The sequence below is a fragment of the Rattus rattus genome, chromosome 11 (genome assembly GCF_011064425.1).
Source record: "Rattus rattus isolate New Zealand chromosome 11, Rrattus_CSIRO_v1, whole genome shotgun sequence".
In the NCBI taxonomy this organism is placed as follows: Eukaryota; Metazoa; Chordata; class Mammalia; order Rodentia; family Muridae; genus Rattus; species Rattus rattus.
In genome coordinates, this window is record NC_046164.1 from 97,334,393 (window position 1) to 97,357,014 (window position 22,622).

The following is a 22,622-nucleotide window of genomic DNA, read 5'->3' on the forward strand; positions in this document are numbered from 1 at the left end:
ATGAGAAATTCTGTAGCCATTTGTTTTTTATGGTTATTAAATTATGCCGTTTTCATGGGGGCAAATGATATAGTTATTAGCACCTGACTATTTCTCCCCCAACCAAAGATCTATTGCAGTGGTAGGTAGTTGAGTATTTACTAAAAGATTGAATTGGAGCAGGTGATAAATATATTTGGAGGAATCTAGATTTTTAGAAATGTAAAGAAAAAAAAAGCTTAGGTGACTGAAACTGAAAATTTCTCCACTGAAGTAATTAATTTAATAAACATAAATAAATACATTGATTTTTTTTTCCTGATCATACTTTCCAGGATACAAAGTATGAGCGCTTTAAGCTCAGTAAATCCAGAAAAAAAAGGGAAGTTTGCAACCTTGAAACTGAAGTTATTAACCCATTTGGATTAGTCCATTTCTGTCTTGTGGGTTAACTGTTGATTTTAGAGTTTCAAGTGAAACTGAAAACACAGAAGCACAATTGAACTGTCCCTCAAGAAAGAGAAGAGAAGTCTGGTGCAGATTCAGTCTGTGTGTTTAGGTATATTTAGTGGTTGGCTCTGTTGGAAGTCTTTCCCTTTCTTTGGTAGCTGGTTTTTTGGTTTTGGTTTTTTTTGGTAGCTGTCCCCTTCCCTGCAAAGGCAGCTCCATTTGGCATGCACAGCATCAAACGGATAGGACAATAATCAGATAGAAGGAAAGCATTAATGTCTGAGTATTAGTAGCCTAGTTACAGATTGTACTGCGTCAGCTTGCTCCACACCCCGAAGACATCAGGTGACTCCAGCCCTGCTGCAGTTGTGCAGCGGGGACTGCAGGCTTAGTCTGGGGAAGCGGGTGTTTCATGTCTCAGGGAGAATTTTGCAGTTTACAGCGTTTCTGTTGGTATGCATAATTTGTAATTGCTGCTGGAGGGCAGATCGTGGCAAGAAATGGACGGACAGAAGAAACATTGGAAGGACAAGGGTATGTCTTTCACTCGTTCTTTTATGTAACCACTAAGAGTTCGTGGGTAAGCTTTGCAGTTTAGATATACTCAGGATTGAAGGTGAAGCCTGTGAGCATGAAATGCTTAAGATTAAAGCAAAACAGCTGCCTCCGGTGTTTTTACAGTTGGTTGTGTACAGAAAAGATGTCATATTCTGTTTCAGTGGTGTTTGGTTTAGTCATTTTAGACCTGTCTGTTGTGTTTCTTTTCTAATCCTGTGTGTTGAAATTGGTATAGGATTAACATCTCTCTCATTTGTTGGCCGCTTTGGTGTGAAGAATGTATAACTATCTCTGTAGTCTGATGGCATTTCACGACGATTTTAAATAAATCTCAGCTGGTGTGCCTGAAATTTGTCCATAGATTTGTAGGTAGCAGAATTGCATTGCTATCTTTGAAAATCAAATGGGAATCTTTGAAGTCCTTATTTGAATGCTTTTTAACTTTTCTGTATTTCATAGTTTTAAATGCATATCTAAATTTAAAGTACTAACCTTTGTCCTTATAATAACAAATCAGTGATCTTGATCCCCTTCCTCCTCTTGAAAATTCAGATCCTTTAAAGTCTCTGTGGCTCATTGTGTAAGAATTTAAACCTGCAAAGTAGTAGTAAAATATCGACTTGAATTATTTTAACAGCATTTTATTATGTTGCTTGACAACTGCTATTTAATATGAGAGAGAAAGAGAACAGCAACGAGTCATGTATCTGACTGCCTAGAATACGTTGTCTTAAAAATTGTTAGACTTGTTCTTAAGTGGCCCAAATAAGCATATCACTCAAAGGGTTTGGTTTTGTTTTCCTGGCTATTCTTTTGTTATTAACACAGGGATAATGCTAAAAGCATTTCTGCAGCAATGACCTGCTTTAAAAACAAAACCAAAACCAACCAAGAAAAATGTAGGGGAAAGGTAAGTTTAACATTGAATTCAAATGAGTCTCTGTTAAAGGTCTTTTATTCAACATAAAGGGGAAAAGCTGTGAGCTTTATTATAAAAAGGCCTTTTCTTTAGCTTAGTCCTAAATGTTAAAGGTGAAGTGAATCAATATGCTAGTTTTTGGTAAGTAGAAAGATACTTACCAAATATAAATATAATAAAGTGGGTGAAAAGCCACAGTAGGCCCATTCTGCAACTTTCAAGTCTTAGTGTGAACAACTTCAATTGTCTAGTATTAAAATATTAAGCTCTTACTTACTAAGATAATGCAGGGATATAAAGACAAGAGATTAAGATGCAGTAGAATCTACCTTTTATCAGAGATTTAACTATTAAAGGCTCTTAAACAAACTGAGAATCACTCTTGAATCTCTCTGCTGAGCCTTGCTTTATTTGTTTGTAAATCTGGTCGGCTGTTACTTTTTAATGCATTTTGTTTTTAGTGCTTGTTTCAGTAAGTCAGACCAACTTTATTTTTTTCCATATCTAGGTGTTGTTATATTTTAGTGTTTTTCTGTATCAGCTGCTAATGCTAAAGATCATATATAGTAAGATTTAAATTGGAAATCACTGAGATGCTTGAGGCGAATGAGTTTTTCCTTACTTTGAAAAAGTGAGGAACCTAGAAGAAGGAACCTATCCTGAGGTGTCTGGGTAAACTTAAAATATATAGACTTAGGCCTGGTCCCCCATACCTGCATTGTCCTCCCAGACTCCCTTCCCAAATCTGTCACCAGTAACAAATAGAACTCTGATTTCGTGTTTGGCTTTGCTTTTGTTTTGGTGAAGTTTTAAATGTTTTTGCTGTTTGGGTGATTTTGTTTTTGCTTATTAGATATCTAGTCGTTTTGGTAAAGAACAGTATTGTAATTGGTATTGTTACAGTCTTACTATTTTCTGTTTATTGGCAGAATATTTTGACAAATGAAATCTATAATATTTCATTATTGAGGTTATATGGAAAACTTAGATTAAGATGAAGGAAGGATGGAAGACTTGTGAGTCTAGGTCAGGTGGGTGGAAGAATGATGGGACTGTCAGCAGCAGAGACAACTCCACACTGTAACCCAGGTCAGCCCGCAGGTTCTTTTTCAGACAGTACAGGAAAGAAATTTAGACCATACGGTAGGAAGAAAAGATTAAAGACAAAGAGGTGCCTGGGAAGAAGATATAATATACTGTGCTCACAGTTCTCAAAGAATTGGAATTAGCAGCAGCATAGCATTTTTGTGGCTCTCAAGGTACATTTCAAAGGATTGCTCAGAAACTTTTTCTATACATGAGATTATAGACTCATAGTTCCTTGGATGGGCTCAAACCTAATAAGATAAACTCAGGAGTTTAGAGTTGCACCAGGAATTAGGACATGCCCTTTTGTTTGTAAGCGGGGCTTCCGTTGAGATTCCTAAGAATTTGCAAATGTTAATTTTGTTGGAATTCTTGATTCTTAGTTGGTAAGAGGCTTCACCAGGTGAGTGGCTCTGTTGGGCTCTGTTCTCTTCCCATCCCTGTAGTTTTTCCTTCCTTTCTAATCACACTGCTTTGTAAGCACTAAGAAGATAGGACCAAGACAGTGACTAGAATATTTTGGATAGAGTAGATTGTATAGGATAATAGTTGAAAGATAGATTTGTAGGATCAAAGATGACAGAAGGTTAGAAGGTCTAGGTCAGATTTCCTGAAGCTTCTCTGTGGTTCACAAAAAAAATAAATGATTCCTGTGATTCTGTCAAAGCAAGTTTATAGGGTCTGGCAATCTGGTGTCGTCATTTTATCACTGGGCAGATTTGGAAAACAATCTAGGGCTCACACTTCAGTTCTAATATGCTTTGATTTTGACTAGGTAAGAAACTTCCTCTAAGTTTGTATAGGGCTCCAGTTTTGAGGTTCTCTGGGGTTTTATGACAAGATGTTCTGGGCCAGGTTGTGTTGGTTTGATGTTTTAAGTAGGTAGTAATAACTGATGACTGGTTCAGAAGGCCATCTGTGGTGTAGTCTAAGCTGGAGGAGAACCTAGAAGCCTGAGTTTGGGATGGCTGTAGTTATGCCCGGTTTTTACAAAAGAACACCCAGAACCTCATCTGAAGTGGGAATGAAAAGGAAGTAACAGATTTAAGAACAATAAGTGAAGAAATATTTGATACTTCTCATAGGTTGCAGGACTATATGAAGTCACAATCGCAATGAACAACTGTGCTTAGCATCAGATTTCATTTTGAAGGCCAAATTGAGTTCCAGACACTTTGAAGTGATGGAAATGCCAAGCAGTGATAAAGAATATACAACAAATGCAAAGTGAGGGTATCTTCTTAAAAAGCTGAAGATAGGGAAGCAAAGCCAGTAGCTCCGAGCCTGCATTAGTGTAGTACCAGGGGAAGTTAGCTCTAACAGCAGTAGAAGGAGCAGGAGGGCGTGGTTTCACCAAGAGAAGACTGGTTGTAGAGAAGCTGTTTAGGATGAAGAAAAAGTGATTACAGACTGTCAGATTTTAGGAGAAAGTATAATATTGCCTATTTTTGCTAGTGCTTTTGTAGATTGGGAAGTTCAACTGCTTTAGATGACCTTCGTGAGAAGTTTCAGTAGCATTAAAATTCAGTTGATTATGCTTCAAGACTCTTTATCTGGTGCAGTCTTCCCTTGTGAACTCGTATAGGGCTTCCTAGTCTTGTCTGGAAGTCATTTCAACTTCTGTGAAAGCTTGAAGTGGATGAGGTGTAGATGTATGTGCTGCTGCTAAGCGGGGAGGAGCAAAGGGCCTGCCCAGGTGCCTGAAATGCTAGCCTTCCCTTGAGCCTAGGGAGGAGTTAGGCTGAGTTTGTCATTAACCAATTTTAAGAACTGCTAATCTTAGGAAAATACCTGCTTTTAATTCTAAATTGAGCTAAAGCTCACTGAAACTTGGGCATTCATTCATTGTCTTTTTCTAGATTTTTTTTTTTTTTTGTAAGTAGCGGGACTGTATTGTAGAAAATAGAGAATGGCTTTTTGTTTTTTTTTTGTTTTTTTTTTTTTTTTGTTTTGTTTTTAAGATTTCTTTATTATATATAAGTATACTGTAGCTGTCTTCAGACACACCAGAAGAAAGCATCAGATCTCATTACAGATGGCTGTGCGCCACCATGTGGTTGCTGGGATTTGAACTCAGGACCTCAGGAAGAGCAGTCAGTGCTCTCAACCACTGAGCCATCTCTCCAGCGCCTGGTTCTCACTCTTAAGAAAAAAAGAGCAATAGTCTTATTATATCAACTGTGGGAAAAGGTAGGTGTGGTTAGTAGCTTAGTACTGTTAAAAGATTAAATCTCCTGAGACTTCTACTGAGTCTGGTATCATTTCTCTTAAGGACTGGATTACATACTTTACTGTAGGAAGAATGTTTAAACAGTGAATAGAATTCTCTTTACTTTTTTTTTTTTTAACTTAATCTCATCTCTGTTGGTAGAATTTGGGCTTACAGGTGTTGAATTTAATTTTGGTGTTGTTTGAATTCTTGGAGCTATGTTCTGAGACCAAATTATTCTTCTCTGCTTTATTATAGCCACGGTTGACTTAAACTGTGTATATAAGGTGCTGTGTGTGTGTGTGTGTGTGTGTGTGTGTGTGTGTGTGTGTGTGTGTGATCTGTTTAATGGCTTTTACATTTACTTCGTATGCTTGTGAGAGGTGTGATAGGCACTAAAATAATAACGTGTTGGCTTTTCTTATATGTAGCACCACCACCTTGTTTATTTTGTATAAATGTAAACCAACTCAAATATGAAAAGCCATGAAGCATTAACAGAGCCTTGCATACCTGAAAGTGAGAATATTGAAACAAATTTGGGAATGTCTCCTTTCAGACTACAGACTTTGCAAAATTGAGATTTTTCTGTAAAAAATATGAGGAACATGCATGTACTCCACATATGCAGACCTTTATAACTAATTTTTATAACTAAAAGTTGTCATGTTTTGTGCGAGGCATGTTTAGGAGTACGTAGATAGATACATATTAAAAATACTTAACTTTAACTTAAAATGGTATTAAATCTATAGCTTTTGCTATGAATGGAAAATTACACCATGGTTTAGAGAAATTGGAAATGTGAAGTTAGGGATATTTTCTATTCCATTTTTGTATTGATGCCCCCCATCCCCACATTAAAATTTTTTTATGTGTAAGTGTGTGGGCTCCCCATGTTGCCGTGTGTATGAAGATCGGAGGATGACATCCATGGGTCCTATGGGTCCCAGGTATCAGACTCAGGTCATCCAACTTGTGCCTTTTTACCCACTGTATCACTTTGTCAGCCCTGTTTGTATTGAAAGATTTATGACCTAAATAAGTCATGGTTTTAATTATTAGTAAGTCAAATGTAGTGAATAGTAGGAACTCACTATTCTTTATTATTATTTTTTTTAAAAAAGTTGTTTTTAAATACGGCTTTAAAATCGAAACCTGACTTCAGGCTAACTTAAATGCGTATTTCATTTAAGGAAAATGTAACAGGATGACTTGTGCATGTAAGGCATTTGGTCTAGCACTATTTTTAGCTACAACAGATGACAACCTGTGATTACCAAATGTATGCAGCTCTTTGCACTGAGTCAGTGAAAGAAAAACTGGGCTCCCTTAAATTTCAATTTTAGTTAGGTAAAGTACACTATATGGAATAATCGAAAAGTGTTCTACATTTTTAAAATTTGAAAACAAAGATAAAACTGCAGGGAGATAAATTCTTTTTTTCCCCTAAATTATAGGTATTTTATTTAAATTGCTTGGCATATGCATTTCCAATAGTTGAAAGGGGGAAATCATTGTTCAGTTTATCTTGGATCTTTAAAAGGGGTGTTCCACGAACATTTTATATATAAGAGTTAAAGAGTTCCTTATAAAAACATCCTTTGTCTGATACTTTGATAAGAATTTCCTGCATGTGAGTGTGCTGCCTGCCTAAGTGTGTGTGTCATGTGTCTGCCTAGTGCCCACAGTGGCTGGTAGAGGGGCTGGGTCCCCTGAGCTTCAGTTATACATTGTTATGAGTCACAGTGGGGCAATGGAAATCAAACTGCGTGTTTCTAAAGGAGCCTTCTCTCTAGCATCCCTTATCTACTTATCCCTTATTTACTTTGTGTTTTCTCCCATTTTGTAGATTATCTTCACCTTCTTCATTATGTCCTTTGAAACATAAAATATTATATTAGAAGTATATATGTTTGCTCAGTATGTTTGCTTTTCTCTTGTGTTTATGCTAATACCATACTTTAAGAAACAAAAGATACAAAGTCTTGACAACCTACACCTACTTTTTTCTTTTAAAAGAATTGTTATTTTTAAAAGCTCCCCCTCATGTGCGCATGTGTAGGAGTGTGTATAGAGGTCAGAAGGCAGCTTATAGGGCTAAGTTCTTGCCTTCTACCATGTAGGTCTAGGAGATAAAATGCTTTATCATCAAGCTTGGTGGCAGGTGCCCCCAGGCTCCCACTGAACCATCTTGCCAACCACCTAAAAGCGTTTTAACTCCTAACTTTAGATTTTTATTCTATTTTGAGTTAGTTTAAAACAATGTTTTGTTATTTTTAGTAGTCTATTTGTCATGAATGCAGATAGCTACGGAGGCTAAAGGGATCGGATCCTCTGGAACTGAAGTTCAAGAGATTTGGGAACCATCAATGGCTGAGCCATCTCTCTACCCCATAAGTTAACCTTTCATGTAATATAAAATGTGGGCATCTAGGGACTCCAGTGACATTCTCCTGCTGGTGGACATCCAGTTGTCCAGTAGCATTATTGAAGAGCCTTAATAGATTAGTTGTCAGACTCACCTGACCACAAAAGTAAAAGTTGATTGTATTTCATTTATGTTCCTGTGTAACCATAGGTGTGACTGTAGGTTCTGGCTTATGTTTTGTTTTCTTTGAGACAGAGTCTTACCACATAGCTCCAACTGGCCTTTAGCTTGACATCCTCTTGTTATTAAAAGTTTTGTAGGCAATTTTGTAGAGGAGAAATGTGATCCCTCTAACTTCCTTATTGTTTCCCAGGATTGTTTTGGCTAATCCAGATGATTTTTTTTTCAGCTGTCTCCTCAGTTTCTGTTGGAGACACAGCTGGGTTTTTGTTTTGATGGGATTTGCACTTGGGACTAATTAGAGGAATGCTACATGTCATCCAAGACTGGGCTATCTTTCTGTTTAATTTAGTCATTAAACTCTTAAGTTTTCAGTTTACTTCGTTTGTTTTCAGCTATGTTCCTAGGAATTATATTCTTTGTCTGTGATGTTAACAGAGTGGTTTTGAAAGTTTGTTCAGACTGCAGTTGGCTTTGCATGATGTTGTATTCACAGCGACACTAGACTTGCTTGGGAATTGCTGTTTTGTGGCTTCCTTAGGAAATTCTAATTGTAAGTTCATATTAGCTACAAATACCTTAATTTCTTTTTGTCCAGTCATATTCATTGCCCAAATTCTGGTCATAAACTTCCAGGGTATTTATGGGTGTGAAGTGTCAAAGAAAGGTTACCCTTATCTTATTACTAGTTTTAAGTGGGAAGATGCCAGTCTTGCACCATGAAGAATGTTCACTGTGATTTTGTAGATTGTATTTTTGATCAGTTTGAGGATAATTTTTTTCTTGCTGTTTTGTTGACTGTTAACCATAAAATAATGTTGGACCTCATCAGATGCTTTTTCTGCAACTATTGTGGTGTGTCTTATTCCTGTTTTGTTCTTACGGTGAATCTGTGGGTTGTTGTTCATATGCTGCACTAACCTTGCATTCTCAGAGCAGATCCTACTAAGCTATGAAGTAATCTGTATGCATTGCAGGATTTTGACTTGTTAGTATTATAGTGAAATTACTGCTCTGGATTCATATGGGATGTTGATCTGTAGTTATCTACTGATGTCTTTGCCTGATTTGGGGATCCGAATTGAGCAAATTTCTAAATTAACTAATGATATAAGGCTCTGATCAGAGGCATGTAGATATATATTTCTTGGTTTTTTTTTTTAAGATTTATTTTGTTTATGTGTACACCGTAGCTGTTTAGACAGACTGTAATAGGGCATCAGATCCCATTACCGATGGCTGTGAGCCACCAAGTGGTTGCTGAGAATTGAACTCACGACTTCTGGAAGAGCAGTCCGTGCTCTTAACCACTGAGCCATCTCCAGCCCTCTTGGGATTTTTATTTCCTTTTTTCCCATGAAGAATCACTGTTCTTGGGTAAATTTAATCTTCCCAATTTTAAAAAAGTAAAACCAACATAAAGAGTATATGAAACTAAAGTACTTTTGACAAGTATGAATTAGATAAGTTTTTGCTAGAAATTTGTGTTTTTCCTCCTTGCAGCTTCACTGACAACCTCTTTACAAAATGAGATTGAAAATCTTTTAGTACTTGTCACAGTGCTTTGGAAAATGTATTCTGCCCTGTATGTGATTACCACTGTGTCTTACTTCCTGCCTGTACTTCCCGAATGGTCTCATGAGCATCTCGACTACAGCACTCCTAGGACTTACCTCAACTTGACCTTCGTGGTGTTTGCTTTGAGATAGTCATGAGTTTTCATGTGGTATCTGTGAACTTTCTTTCATGTATGATTTCCAGTATGTATTTCATGTATGATTTTTTTAAAGTCTTGTACTGATAAGATCTTATTGCATCTGATCATTTACTAAATTATCAGGTAGCATTCTTTTTTATGTGTATGAGTGTGTATGTCCCTGTACACACTAGCATGTGGATATGGAGGCTCTAAGGCAGTCTTGAGTGGTAGTTCAGAGATAGGATCTCTTCTTGGCCTGGAGCTGACATATGAGTAGGCTGTTTGGCCAGTGAGCCCTAGAATCTACCTCTCTGCTTTCCTGACATGAGGATTACAAGTGTTTGCCATTGTGCTGGCCTTTCTGTGTTTGGAATTGAACTTAGATCCTGTGCTTACCCAGCAAGCACTGTATCAACTGAGTTGCTTCCCCAATTCGTGGTGGTGTTCTTATAGTAGAAATCCTACTGTACCACTCCAATTACTGTCTTTTAATGGTATCAAATAGGGATTAAGGCAGTATTTTGTGATTATAAATTGTGGTTGCCACTAGAATGAGGTAGTTTCAAATAGCACAAAAAATGCATAAAGAAACAGGTAAGACTTATAATCCCAATATTAAAGAAGTAAATATATTATTTAGTAGGTTTTTTTTTTTTTTCAGACTTCATGGTTAGACATGTTTTTGTTTGGTTTGTTTGTTTTATAGAGATAGGGTCTTGCTATATGTATCCCAAACTGGTCTCAAATTCACTGTTGTAGCCCAAGACTGGCCTTGTTCTCATGATTCCCCCCCCTTTTTTAAAGATTTATTTATTTTATTTATGTGAATACACTGTAGCTGTATATTCAGATCCTCCAGAAGAGAGTATCAGATCCCATTACAAATGGTTGCGAGCTACCATGTGGTTGCTAGGAATTGAACCCGAAACTCTGGAAGAGCAGTCAGTTCTCTTAACCACTAAGCCATTTCTCCAGCCCTCTCATGATTCTTTTAATACTCTGTATTCCAGTATCATTATAGGCATCTTACTTTCTTTGCAGACCACTGTTTCATTATATGTATACTAGTTTAATCAAATTCATACTACTTTTAAAAGGTATTTTCAAAAACTTGATGGAACAGTGAGATAGCTCAGTGGGCACCAAGCGAGATAGCTTGGCACCAAGTCTGACATCCTGAATTCAGTCCCTGGAACCCACATGGTATAAAGAAAGAACTGACTCCCAAGTATCAGTAGTCAGGAGATACTCCCAAGTATCTCCTGATTTCCACACATGTGCTGTGGTATGCGCATTCTCAATTCATTCACCAGCACATGAAAAGTGACTGTTTAAAAACTCAATTATAGGTTGGGGATTTGGCTCAGTGGTAGAGCGCTTGCCTAGCAAGCACAAGGCCCTGGGTTCGGTCCCCAGCTCCGAAAAAAAAAAAAAAAAAAAGAAAGAAAAAAAAAAAAACCTAATTATACTTTTCTGCTCTGAGTTCTTGTTAAATGTATTAGCTGCCCTGTCATTGGTAGGTAAGTAAATGTAGGCATCTATGCTGGTATATATGTCAGCTTAACAAAAGCTAGAGTCATCTGAGAGGAGAGAACCTCAACTGAGGAACTGCTTCTACAACATTGTCTGTAGAGCATTTCTTAATTAGTGATTCATGGGAGAGTACCCAGACCATTTGGGTGATGCTATCCCTGGGTTTTATAAGAAAGTAGGCTGAGCAAGCCATGGGGAGTGTGCCAGTAAGCAGCAGCTCCTCCACGGTTTCCACATCAGCTTCTATTTCCAGGCTCCTGTCCTATTTGAGTTCCTGTTCTGACTTCCTTCAATGATGATCTATAGTGTGAAAGTGCAAGTTAAATAAACCTTTTCCTCCCCAACTTGCTTTTGGTCATGGTGTTTCACCTTAGCATAGAAACCCTAACTAGAACCGTATACTTTATCTTTTTAAGAACAAAGATGTTCTTGGCCTTTGTGATTCATTTTATCTGCAATGACTCTTAGCCTGTATTCTGCCTATTCATCAAACATTCGGATATACGCTGTTCTGAAGAACTTGAATGTGCTGACCCTTCACAGGGTACCGTGCACAGGGTGCTTTAACAATAGAAAGTCTCATATCTATCACCTTCCACTTCTAAAGTGTAAAAAGCTTGTCATATATTTTTTGGTTTTCTCATAATTACAATTATGTGCAATTGCTTGAAAAATGGTAGGATTAAGTGCTCACTGATTTCATGAAGTTTATGTTTGGCACATAATAATGTTTCTGAGAAGGTTCAGTTTAAAACATTTAAGCCTCCTACACTCAGAAGTATAGATCTTAAAAGGAGATCTGTTTTAAAGTTGAATAGTCACAGGCTAATGCCAATAGTAAAAGTTCATTGATTAGGACCCACTAGTAATAATTTGAGTGTAGGACTGATGTTTTACTTTGTGTTAAATATGAATCATGTTAACTTCTAAAGGGAAAAGAAATTGGAAGGTTTATCGCCCTTTGTTTGTTAAAGATAAAACTTACGTCAAGTCGAGCAGTTCAAGTCTCACCTAAGTTGCACAGTTGCAGGGCTAGTGCTAGGATGCAGGTCTCTGGAGCCCTGAACTTGGCCTTTTCTTCCTACTATTTCTGTTCACTAGTATAGAACCTGTAGATCAATTATAAAGCTTGACTGATTGCTAAACCTATGAATTTTCTCTGTTTTACACACACACACACGGACACACACACACACACTTTGCAAGTTCAGTTTTGATTTAACGGTTGTTGGGTGTTCTTACTGTAGCAATGTAGCACAGTGAGTGTGTGTGCATGTATTTGATCTTCTTACCAGTAGGGATACTACAGATGAGTAAATGGCTTTGAGTGCTTTGAGAGTACTCATTTTTATATGAGTATTTTGATATTAATTGGAAGAAAAGAAAAATCTGCTGATTATTCAGTTCTACATTGGTGTTACAATGTAATATTGTGTGTATGTATTTGGGCATGCTTGTGTGGAGGTCAGAGGTCAACTTTAACATTTGCTCTTCTCCACTTAGATTCCAGGGAATCATAAGTAAGTACCTTATCCATCCATCTAAGTTTTAAAATTCTTTTTTTTTCTCCCTGTGTGGTTTTTAAAGTGACATGTTTATGTGTGACATTGTAGTTTAGGTCAATAACTGAATCATAATGTTGAAGTTTTCCTTTTCTGTGTCTTTACTACTTGAGCACCTAGAAAATAAAGGTGATTTTGGGGGGGGGTGCGGGATATTAGTAACACAACTAATAACAATCCTGCCTTATACTAAGATTGTATCAAGTGCTTTATCTCATCATCTTATTGATGGAAAATCTCAATTCATGTTACTTATTTAATGAATCACATCTCAGTGAGACAATTCCTATTTTTATATAGTTTATTGATGAGGCCCTAAGTGTAGAGGGGTTTGGCGCTTGCCTGAGGTTACATTACTAGTAATTTTGTGCTGCTGTTTGAGTCTAGGTCACCCAGCTCTAGAGCTTTGAGTCTGGGCTTATATTAGAGCGCACACAGGACTTCACAGGAATTATGCTGCCACTGCTGTCTGTGTCATGTCACTCACTGCCTTCCTTGCATTCCTAAGGGGGAAAAGTTGACATTATTAGACTTCAGGAAGATGGAAGGTGTGAGTCCAGCCAGTTTCCTGGCTTTTTTTTTTTTTCCAAAGAGTGCACTGCAGCTGTCTTCAGACACACCAGAAGAAGACATTGGATCCTGTTACAGATGGCTGTGAGCCACCAAGTGGTTGCTGGGAATTGACAGGACCTCAGGAGGAGCAGCCAGTGTTCTTAACCACTGAGCTCTCTTTCCAGACCCCTGGTTCTTAATGGCAGATGGACTCCTCTGTTTCAGAGTATTAAAATGTCTTTTAGTTTCTTTGTCCCATTCTGAATTCCTATTACAGTGTAATGTTTACTTTAAAACGTTACTGAGTATTCTCTATTTATAAGTCAAGTAGTCCTAGGAAAGATATACTTTTTAACACTTTAGAATTGAAAAGAGCCTTAAAAGTACATTTCCTGGCTTTCTGCTCATTTCACTAGGCTGTCTTTCTGTTTTTGAGTTATGATCTTGTTATGCATACCTGGCTGGCCTGGCACTTCCTGCTTTTTGTATGGTTAGCCTGAAACTTGGAACAGTCATGCTCAGTCTCCCAGGTGCTAGAATGCCACCATCATGCCTAGCTCAATGTCAGAAAACTATTGACATCGCTGTGATCTCTTTGTTGACTGTGATGTTATTCACAGTATCATTTTTGACAGCACAGATTAGGCTATTTCAAGGTCTGGTCAGTCCTCAGATGCATTGGTAGGAACAGGTTGCACATATCAGAGCTGATTTGGTATCATAGGTAGAGACTTAGAACCATAGTGTGCAAACAGTCAACAAACATGGAGCATACATGGAATGGAGATCTGGCCCAGGATTATGCATATGCTAGGCATATACCCAATTGGTAAGCTACACTCCAGGCCCACTTGCTTACAATGTGTACTCAGGGAATTAATTAAGCCTTTGTAATAATACGTAGTTTTTCTTACACATACTTCCAGTGATGAATGGAAGCCATCCATGCTCATTTAGGAGTGGAGTCCCAGGGATCAAAGCCAAAGCATCCCTTTAAAAGTGACTTTAAAGTGTTACCTCTTTTATCTGAAAATTAGCAGGAATTTAAGAACTTCTTGAGTATATCCCTATTTGTTTTAACATAAGATGTGCAGAGTTTTTGTTTTGTTTTGCTACTCCTGGTTGTTCCCCTTCTAGAGAGGTGAATACTTTGTAGTGTGTCAAAGAGCCCTTTGATGTACTGTTAAGTATGTAATCTTAAGACTCCAAACCTGTGGTTATTTGAGCCTTGCATTAGCTTTGTTTCCAATGGCCAAAAGCTGACATGCTAAATCGACTTGTTGACTGCACAGCAAATGTTGTGGAATACTGTACAGTATGTAAGGTTGGGGAAGGGAGCCATTATTGTTTGTTTGTCTGTTTATTTTTTGACCCCTGCAATTTTTATGACATTTTTCTTCTGTTGTAGAAAATTAGTTTTTTAGATGTTTGAATGCTGTTTCCCCTCAGCCTTTTACTGTAGGTAACTTCTGTTACTACTAGGCTAAGATACCATTTTAGGACTTTCAAAAGAAAGCTTCAAAAAGCCAAGCTGTAAATCTTAGATGTTTAGCTGTTAATGTTTCAATTTTTCACTTTTTTTTTTAGGTTTTTCTTTTTTTTTTAATTATTTACATGAGGATTTATTTACTTACTTTATGTATATGAGTATATTGTCACTGTCTTCAGACACACCAGAAGAGAGCATCAGATCCCATTACAGATGGTTGTGAACCACCATGTAGTTGCTGGGAATTGAACTCAGGACCTCTACTCTTAACCACTGAGCCATCTCACCAGCACCTCAATTTTTAAAAAAAAATTGGTTTTCTGTTCTTAGGTCTTACTATTTCAATAGTCCTTTTAGTATGTACTATTTCCCTATAATTTGAATATCATGCATAGTATAAAGAAGAAATGTCTCAAGATGATTTTAAGTGAGCTCTTCTAAGCCTAAGAAGTGTAAGGGTAATGTGTAGCTAGAATGATTTGGTCACTCAGGTGGGAGGTGGGCCCAAAAAAAAGAAGGACTATGAGAAAGTACAAACTTAGCATTTTACTGATAGGCAGCTTATACTGACTGGGTTTAACGTTTTAGGTTTGTGTTCTCTTTGTAGGGCATGTAAATGTGCTAGATCCAAATGGTTAAAACAGTATTTTAATTTGAGACTTCTTTGAATTTTTAGTTGTTGACCTCCTCTACTGGAGAGACATTAAGAAGACTGGAGTGGTGTTTGGTGCCAGCTTATTCCTGCTGCTGTCTCTGACAGTGTTCAGCATTGTCAGTGTAACGGCCTACATTGCCTTGGCCCTGCTCTCGGTGACTATCAGCTTTAGGATATATAAGGGCGTGATCCAGGCTATCCAGAAATCAGATGAAGGCCACCCATTCAGGTGAGATGTTTGAAAAATGAGATAACAGTGTGAATGAGACTTCTGTCTCCTGTCTGTAGAATTATAGTTCTGTGATTTTTTTTTTTTTTTGGTTGTTGTTGTTTAGAATTTATCAAGAGTATATCTGCCTTTGAGATTTTTAATGGTAGAAAAGACTGGGCTCATTAATATTTATTAGTAGATTGGTTATCACAGGATTTTAGAACTGGTGAAGTTCTACTGTTTTTTCTGTTTACATTTAATACTATCTAATACTATATGCCTTTTTCCATTGCCTTCCCTAGTATCTGGTGTTACCTACACTTGCCTCAGTTTCTCGGGGCTTTACACAGAAAGGGCAGATACAAATTCTAGTAACTTCAAATTAAGGCTTTAAAATGACAGTTATATGCTATGAACCACTTATAAGTATGATTTTAAAGCAGTTGTAATGAGATACATAAAAATGTTATAAACTTCTAATTTATCCACAGTATTAGTTTTACATATCATTTTTAAAGAGTTTTTGAAAAGACTACCAGTTTCTTTATTCTTTTATATTTCTTTTTAGACGTACCTTTTTCATAAAGGCATTTACAGTCTTTTACAAATTCAGCTAACATGCCAGTTTAGGCCCATTGAACAGCTTTTCAGTTGCCTAGTTATACTAGTGCAGATGAAATTACAGAGTTCACCTGTGGTAAGTGGGAACAGTGATGAGCAGCGTGTAATATTGTCATACAAATGTCTACCAGGTGGCACTGAAGCAGGATGCTCTCAAAAGAACAGCCAGTTTTTTGTTTTGTTTTTTTTTTTATATTTCTACGAATTGTGTAGACAGGGCTCAGAAGATGGCTTTGTGGATAAGACTTTTTGTGGAAGCAGGGTGGCCAGAGCACCACATACATACAACTGGTCACTGCTGTGAATGTCTATATATAACCCAAGTATTGGAAGTAAAAAACAAGTGGATCCTGGGAACTTACTGGCAGCCTAGCCAAAAATAATGGGCTTCACATGAACCCACATACACACATTAAAAAAAAATTACATAGATAACTTACTGCTGGTTTAAAAGTTGATGGGAAACTTTGGTTGTTTTAATTTGATATTTATGAATAACATTGGTATACCAGTATCTTACACTATTGAAAAGAAATGTTCTAAATAGTTTTTGCTTAAGTGGGAAAACTATTCTGTCTGTATTCAATATAATAATGTAGAAAAAAAACATTGTTTGGGGGTATAAAAGAGTAGTAGATTATAGTGGGAACTTAGGATTCATAGCTGATGAATCTTCATGTCTGGGTGGGGTCTGAGGTGAGGCTAGTTCATGTATAAGTTGTCACCAGAGGAAGAAGTGACCTATGCTTTAGGAAAGTAGCATGATGACCAAGGCATTAAGGTTAAAACATGACGCATGACTTATTTCCAGCTTTAATATAGGGAGCAGTGGAAAGGTGAGCAAAATTAGGTGTGCTCTCTGTTGGAATCAGAGTAACACAGTGCTTGAACTAGGCATGATTCTTCATGGAGTCGGAAACTTGACCCAGAGAATTGAAATGCTGTTTTGAAAGATTATTTAGCTAGAAAAGAGCCATCTTCTAATATCCACCTGAGCTCAGCCCAGACTCTGCTATTTTAGGACGCTAAATCTGGTGTTGATGAAGAGAATAGATTAGCTAGATCAGAAACAGGCTCGCACACTGATAAGAGTATCTCAGTGTGCAAATAATAATAGAGACTTAACAACAGTGATTAGAAGACACACTTGGGCATACTGCAAAGGTAGGAGTATGAGACAGGGTTTTCTCCAAGGACACGGTGTGAGAAAATAGGATTAGTTTAGGCATGGTAATAATCAAATGATCATCCCTGAATTATTATCTTCTTAAATTTAACACTTCCTGCACACTACAGTGTTTATTTTCATGAGAACATGAAAATAGAGAGTAAATACCCTTATTGGTATTGGTACTATACTTTTAGCAGCTATTTTACATGCTAGTATTTAACATTTCTGACATTTTTCCATAAAGAGAATATGGAAATGAGTAGGAATTTTGGTAGCAGAACCTAATTAAGACTCAGAAAATAATTTTCTGAGTGATTTTTAGACAAAGTGGTTGTTAAACATTTTACTCATTAAATCCTCATGATTACATCCATTTTAAATGAGGAAGCAACTTTAGAAGATTAAGTTTGCAAATTTAGATTACTAAGAAAATGATAGCAGTTAAGATTTAAAATGCCTTTAAAGCACACTTCTTAGCTTGGGAATTTTGGCTTTGTTTTATTTTGTTTGAGATATTTCTGTAGCACAGGTTGGTTTTGAGCTAGTAACGATCTTTTGTCTTAGCCTCTTACGTGCTGGGATTATAAGCATGAGCCAGCACAGCCAGCTTACTTTGGCCTTTGTAATTACTGTAGGCCTTCTATAGTAGATCGTTACAGAATACTAATCTCCTTTTATTGATATGCAATTGCTGACTAACATGTGGTAACAGTGTCAGTTGTGGTCTGTTTTGTTTTTTTTAGGGCATATTTAGAATCTGAAGTTGCTATATCAGAGGAATTGGTTCAGAAATACAGTAATTCTGCTCTTGGTCATGTGAACAGCACAATAAAAGAACTGAGGCGGCTTTTCTTAGTTGATGATTTAGTTGATTCCCTGAAGGTAAGTTTATTTTACCTTTCATTCATATATATATATATCTCAGAAAGATTAGCAACATGAATGCCTGACATTTTCTTACTTGGATATTAGAGTGTTGCTCTTTGTAGAATTGGTGGTTGTAGGCACCCAAGAGACCTTCTTAACCTAAGCTGCAGTAAATGTGCTTACTAGTGTTTGAATACCTTGAGTTCAAAACCTACTCATAGTAAGCATTCAGTTGTTTTTTTGTTAGGTGTCTGAGTACATGGAAATTTTTTTCTTTAGATCAAGAGTAGGGAACTGGCAGTGAAGGAGGCAAGGTGTCCACCAACAGTGAATCTAACCCATGGAGGCCCAACAGAGTGCTGAGGTGTAAGCTTCTGCCAAATGAGTGTATCTGTAATGTGACACTGGAATCTGCTCGGCATGATCTCCTTGGGCAAAGTGTTGTGCTTGGTTTGCTGTCTGTTGTTCCTTCTTCAGCTCTGCCACGCCCTGGATCTCAGAGGACTCTTAGATGAGAGTAGCTTCCTGCTTTCGGTCTCTGCTATGGAGAGGTCCTGTCTGCAGAATCCTCAGCCCCTCCCTTGGTTATGTCACCTGGAGGGGGTTGGGTCCTGGACTCTTGTCCACCTTCTCTCTGACCTAGCCTTTGGCTCTGTCTGCCCTGCCCTCAGTTACTGTCCTCAGCCTGCCGGGGTGTGGGTCTCGGGGCTCCCAGCTGAACAGAGGGAAGGAAGCTGGTCCTGTCCTTGACAGAGGGGAAAGTTCACAGCCTGGGATCTAAGAGTGGTGGCTTCCATTTATAGCAATAAATAAACAAAAAATTATATGAGAGACCCTTGGGGGCATTAACGGTAAAATGTTTATTATGTGGTTTTGTGGAAATTTTCCAATTCTAGCTTTAGTTAATGGAGGAGCTTACAAGCTTTACTCCTTAGCACTGTTGTTTCATATACCTAAATAATCACCATAGGGGTGGGAAGATGGCTCAGTGGTTAAAAGGTCTTGCAGAGGATCTGAGTTCAATTCCCAGGACCCCTGTGACAGCTAACAACTGTATAACTCCAGTTCCCCGGGATCTGAACCCCTCTATGGGCACTAAGCATACACAGAAGTAAAATACTCATGCCCATAATTTCAGGTCACCATAGATGCGGTACGTGGTACTGTGTCGTCACCTCCTAAGTAGGCCACAGCAGTTGCCAGACACAGCAGCTTTGCATTAGAAGGTCTAGCAGTGCAGGAGTTCTCTTTGGAAAGGAGGAAAGGGATGTATTACCTGCAGGTGTGAAGGAAAGCAGGGAGTTAAAGTGCACAGGATGGTCATTGGGTACACTCCATTTGTACCATGAAGTGTAAACAGAAGACAGAAAAGAACCTATCTGTATAAATATATTATCATCAATGTTTTATATAGAACTCTGCCCCTCAAAGTATCCAGCATTTTTGTCATTACCGAAAGTACTGACTATGAGTATTGAGTACAATTTAGACCAACTTTGTGCTTCTCTTGAACATGTCAGTGAGCTGTGTGATATCATAGTTTTAGAAGTGAAAGAAAACTTTATAATCTTGTCAAACTATTCATGAGTGTACATGAGTATATGTGTTATGTATATTATATACTAAATATACTATATAACAAAGCATACTTTATTATAATTATTATAATCTCTGGTCCCTAGAAGAAACAATGAAACCTGTATTGCTGTACTTGGACACCAGGCAACTTAGAAAACTTTCTGTGCTTCAGTGTCTATGTGCTGTGGTTATGAATAGACAAAGTTAAGAGGAATAAAAGAGTTTGTTATGTCCAGCACCCAATTTTTTGGTAAATAAAGACAGTTAAAGGAGTAATGATGAGTTACATTGATTAATGTGTACATCACTTCCATTAACTAATAGTATGAAAGTTTGAGATGTCCTTCCTGGGTTGATGGTAACCCTCATGTGTCACACTGAGCAGTGAATGCTTTCGAACCTGAAACTCTGCTCCATTGCTTATTACGTAACTTATTTTGATATTTGAATTACTCAGTTTGTATATTTTTTTCAAGTATCTTTAGCATGTTGGTGCTTTCTTTTTTCTGCCATTGTTGAAAAGCTAGACAGTGACTAGAACTAGAGGGGCAACTGTGTCCCTTCCCATGTTTTCTGTTCAAATCCTACTTTTGGTCAAGTAAGAAGACAGTAAAGAGTGACTTTACTTGGTTTTCAGGTCTGTGCCCGCTAGACTGGCATTTGGATGTATGATTCTCAGAGGGAGGTTTAATTGTACTTATCATGGGCTCTTGTTTGATTACAGTTTGCAGTGTTGATGTGGGTGTTTACTTATGTTGGTGCCTTGTTCAATGGTCTGACACTACTGATTTTAGGTAAGTTTACAAAAAGATTGAAAAGCACTTAGACACATTTTTGTATCTTTATTGTAAGAAAAAATGTAAATATGAGGTTGGGAGGTCTTTAAGTAGCTGCTACTAATAACCGTTTTATTGAAATGCTATGTTAGTTCCTAAAGACTAATCCAGCTTACAGCTGCCTTCCTCTGAGTTTAAATTGGGGTAGCTATATTTTATAAAATTTCTGTGATGTGATTTGAAGCTAAGTATTGTTCCTCAGCACATGCAGGAGGATGTGAGCATTTCCCAGGCCTTAAGAGTACTGCCCGGTCACCTTGATTACTATTGGCTTGATTAGGTATGATGCTCACTCTTAGACGGTACCAGTTTTTTTATTTTTAAAGCTTTGTGTTTGCTTTTTCAGCTCTGATCTCACTCTTCAGTATTCCTGTTATTTATGAACGGCATCAGGTAATTTCTTAACTGTGGAGAATATACATATTCTCACTCATATTATTAAAGGACTTACAAAAGAGCTAGTCTTAAGGCTTTAATTTTCTAGTATATAGTAGTGTTTGATATTCTCTGGCAATGGTGATTTTTTTGTAATGCTTTTATCCTCCTTTTTAGGTGCAGATAGATCATTATCTAGGACTTGCAAACAAGAGTGTTAAGGATGCCATGGCCAAGTAAGTAAGCCTTGCAGCTTCCTTAACCAGGTGAGGCCACTCCTGCAGAGTGTCCTTTCAACAATGGCAGAATGTGTCCTTCCAAGGCCAGCATTAACTCTACATTTGCATTTTCAGAACATTAGACCAAGGTGGAAAAATTAGTTTATATTTTGGTAGCTTTATGATTCTCTAAATAATAAACAGCATATTGTTTTTTTAAAGAAGCAGGAAACAAAACAAACAAAAAATTTGACATTTTTCTTTTCATTTATAGAATCCAAGCAAAAATCCCTGGATTGAAGCGCAAAGCAGAATGAAAAAGCCCCAAACAGTAGAAGTTCATCTTTAAAGGGGACACTCACTTGATTACGGGGGTGGGAGGGTCAGGGGTGAGCCCTTGGTGGCCGTGCGGTTTCAGCTCTTTATTTTTAGCAGTGCACTGTTTGAGGAAAAATTACCTGTCTTGACTTCCTGTGTTTATCATCTTAAGTATTGTAAGCTGCTGTGTATGGATCTCATTGTAGTCACACTTGTCTTCCCCAATGAGGCGCCTGGTGAATAAAGGACGCCGGGAAAGCTGTGCATTGTATCTGCTGCAGGGTAGTCTAGCTGTATGCAGAGAGTTGTAAAGAAGGCAAATCTGGGGGCAGGGAAAACCCTTTTCACAGTGTACTGTGTTTGGTCAGTGTAAAACTGATGCAGATTTTTCTGAAATGAAATGTTTAGATGAGAGCATACTACTAAAGCAGAGTGGGAAACTCTGTCTTTATGGTGTGTTCTAGGTGTATTGTGAATTTACTGTTATATTGCCAATATAAGTAAATATAGACCTAATCTATATATAGTGTTTCACAAAGCTTAGATCTTTAACCTTGCAGCTGCCCCACAGTGCTTGACCTCTGAGTCATTGGTTATGCAGTGTAGTCCCAAGCACATAAACTAGGAAGAGAAATGTATTTGTAGGAGTGCTACCACCTGTTTTCAAGAAAATATAGAACTCCAACAAAAATATAGAATGTCATTTCAAAGACTTACTGTATGTATAGTTAATTTTGTCACAGACTCTGAGATTCTATGGACTGAATTTCATGCTTCCAAATGTTTGCAGTTATCAAACATTGTTATGCAAGAAATCATAAAATGAAGACTTATACCATTGTGGTTTAAGCCGTACTGAATTATCTGTGGAATGCATTGTGAACTGTAAAAGCAAAGTATCAATAAAGCTTATAGACTTATGTTTATGTTTAGTGTTTTGGTTTCATAATTGCACAGCGGAAACAGTGATAGGCTGTGTAGAGAGTGGACACACGGTAACATTCTCTTAGAAGGGCTTTAGTTCACAAACCAACAGTACGTTTACATAGTGAGATTTATTTGATCCATAACAAAAGATTTTAAATTATTTTATACCTTGAAAATAAACTCATGCACCAATATTTTAACAGAATACAGTGCAAGATTTATGAATATACATAAAATTATACCATATAAATTTTACAA

The 22,622-nt window shown here is 37.4% G+C and overlaps 1 protein-coding gene across 3 annotated transcripts in view; it reads left to right on the forward strand.

Annotated features, from left to right (window-relative positions):
- Rtn4 (reticulon 4) overlaps positions 1-22,357 on the forward strand; it is a 46,804-nt gene extending 24,447 nt beyond the window's left edge. For 2 of the 3 annotated variants that reach the window (XM_032916246.1, XM_032916248.1), the window contains 6 exons: positions 15,264-15,471; positions 17,989-18,127; positions 20,415-20,484; positions 20,873-20,919; positions 21,079-21,137; positions 21,394-22,357. In XM_032916246.1, coding sequence (XP_032772137.1) covers positions 15,264-15,471; positions 17,989-18,127; positions 20,415-20,484; positions 20,873-20,919; positions 21,079-21,137; positions 21,394-21,436 — 566 coding nt within the window. In that variant the 3' untranslated portion in view covers positions 21,437-22,357. Of the gene's footprint in view, positions 1-728; positions 964-15,263; positions 15,472-17,988; positions 18,128-20,414; positions 20,485-20,872; positions 20,920-21,078; positions 21,138-21,393 lie in introns of those variants that run through there. The other variant, XM_032916249.1, reaches the window with a different exon arrangement.
- Positions 22,358-22,622: the final 265 nt, after the last annotated feature.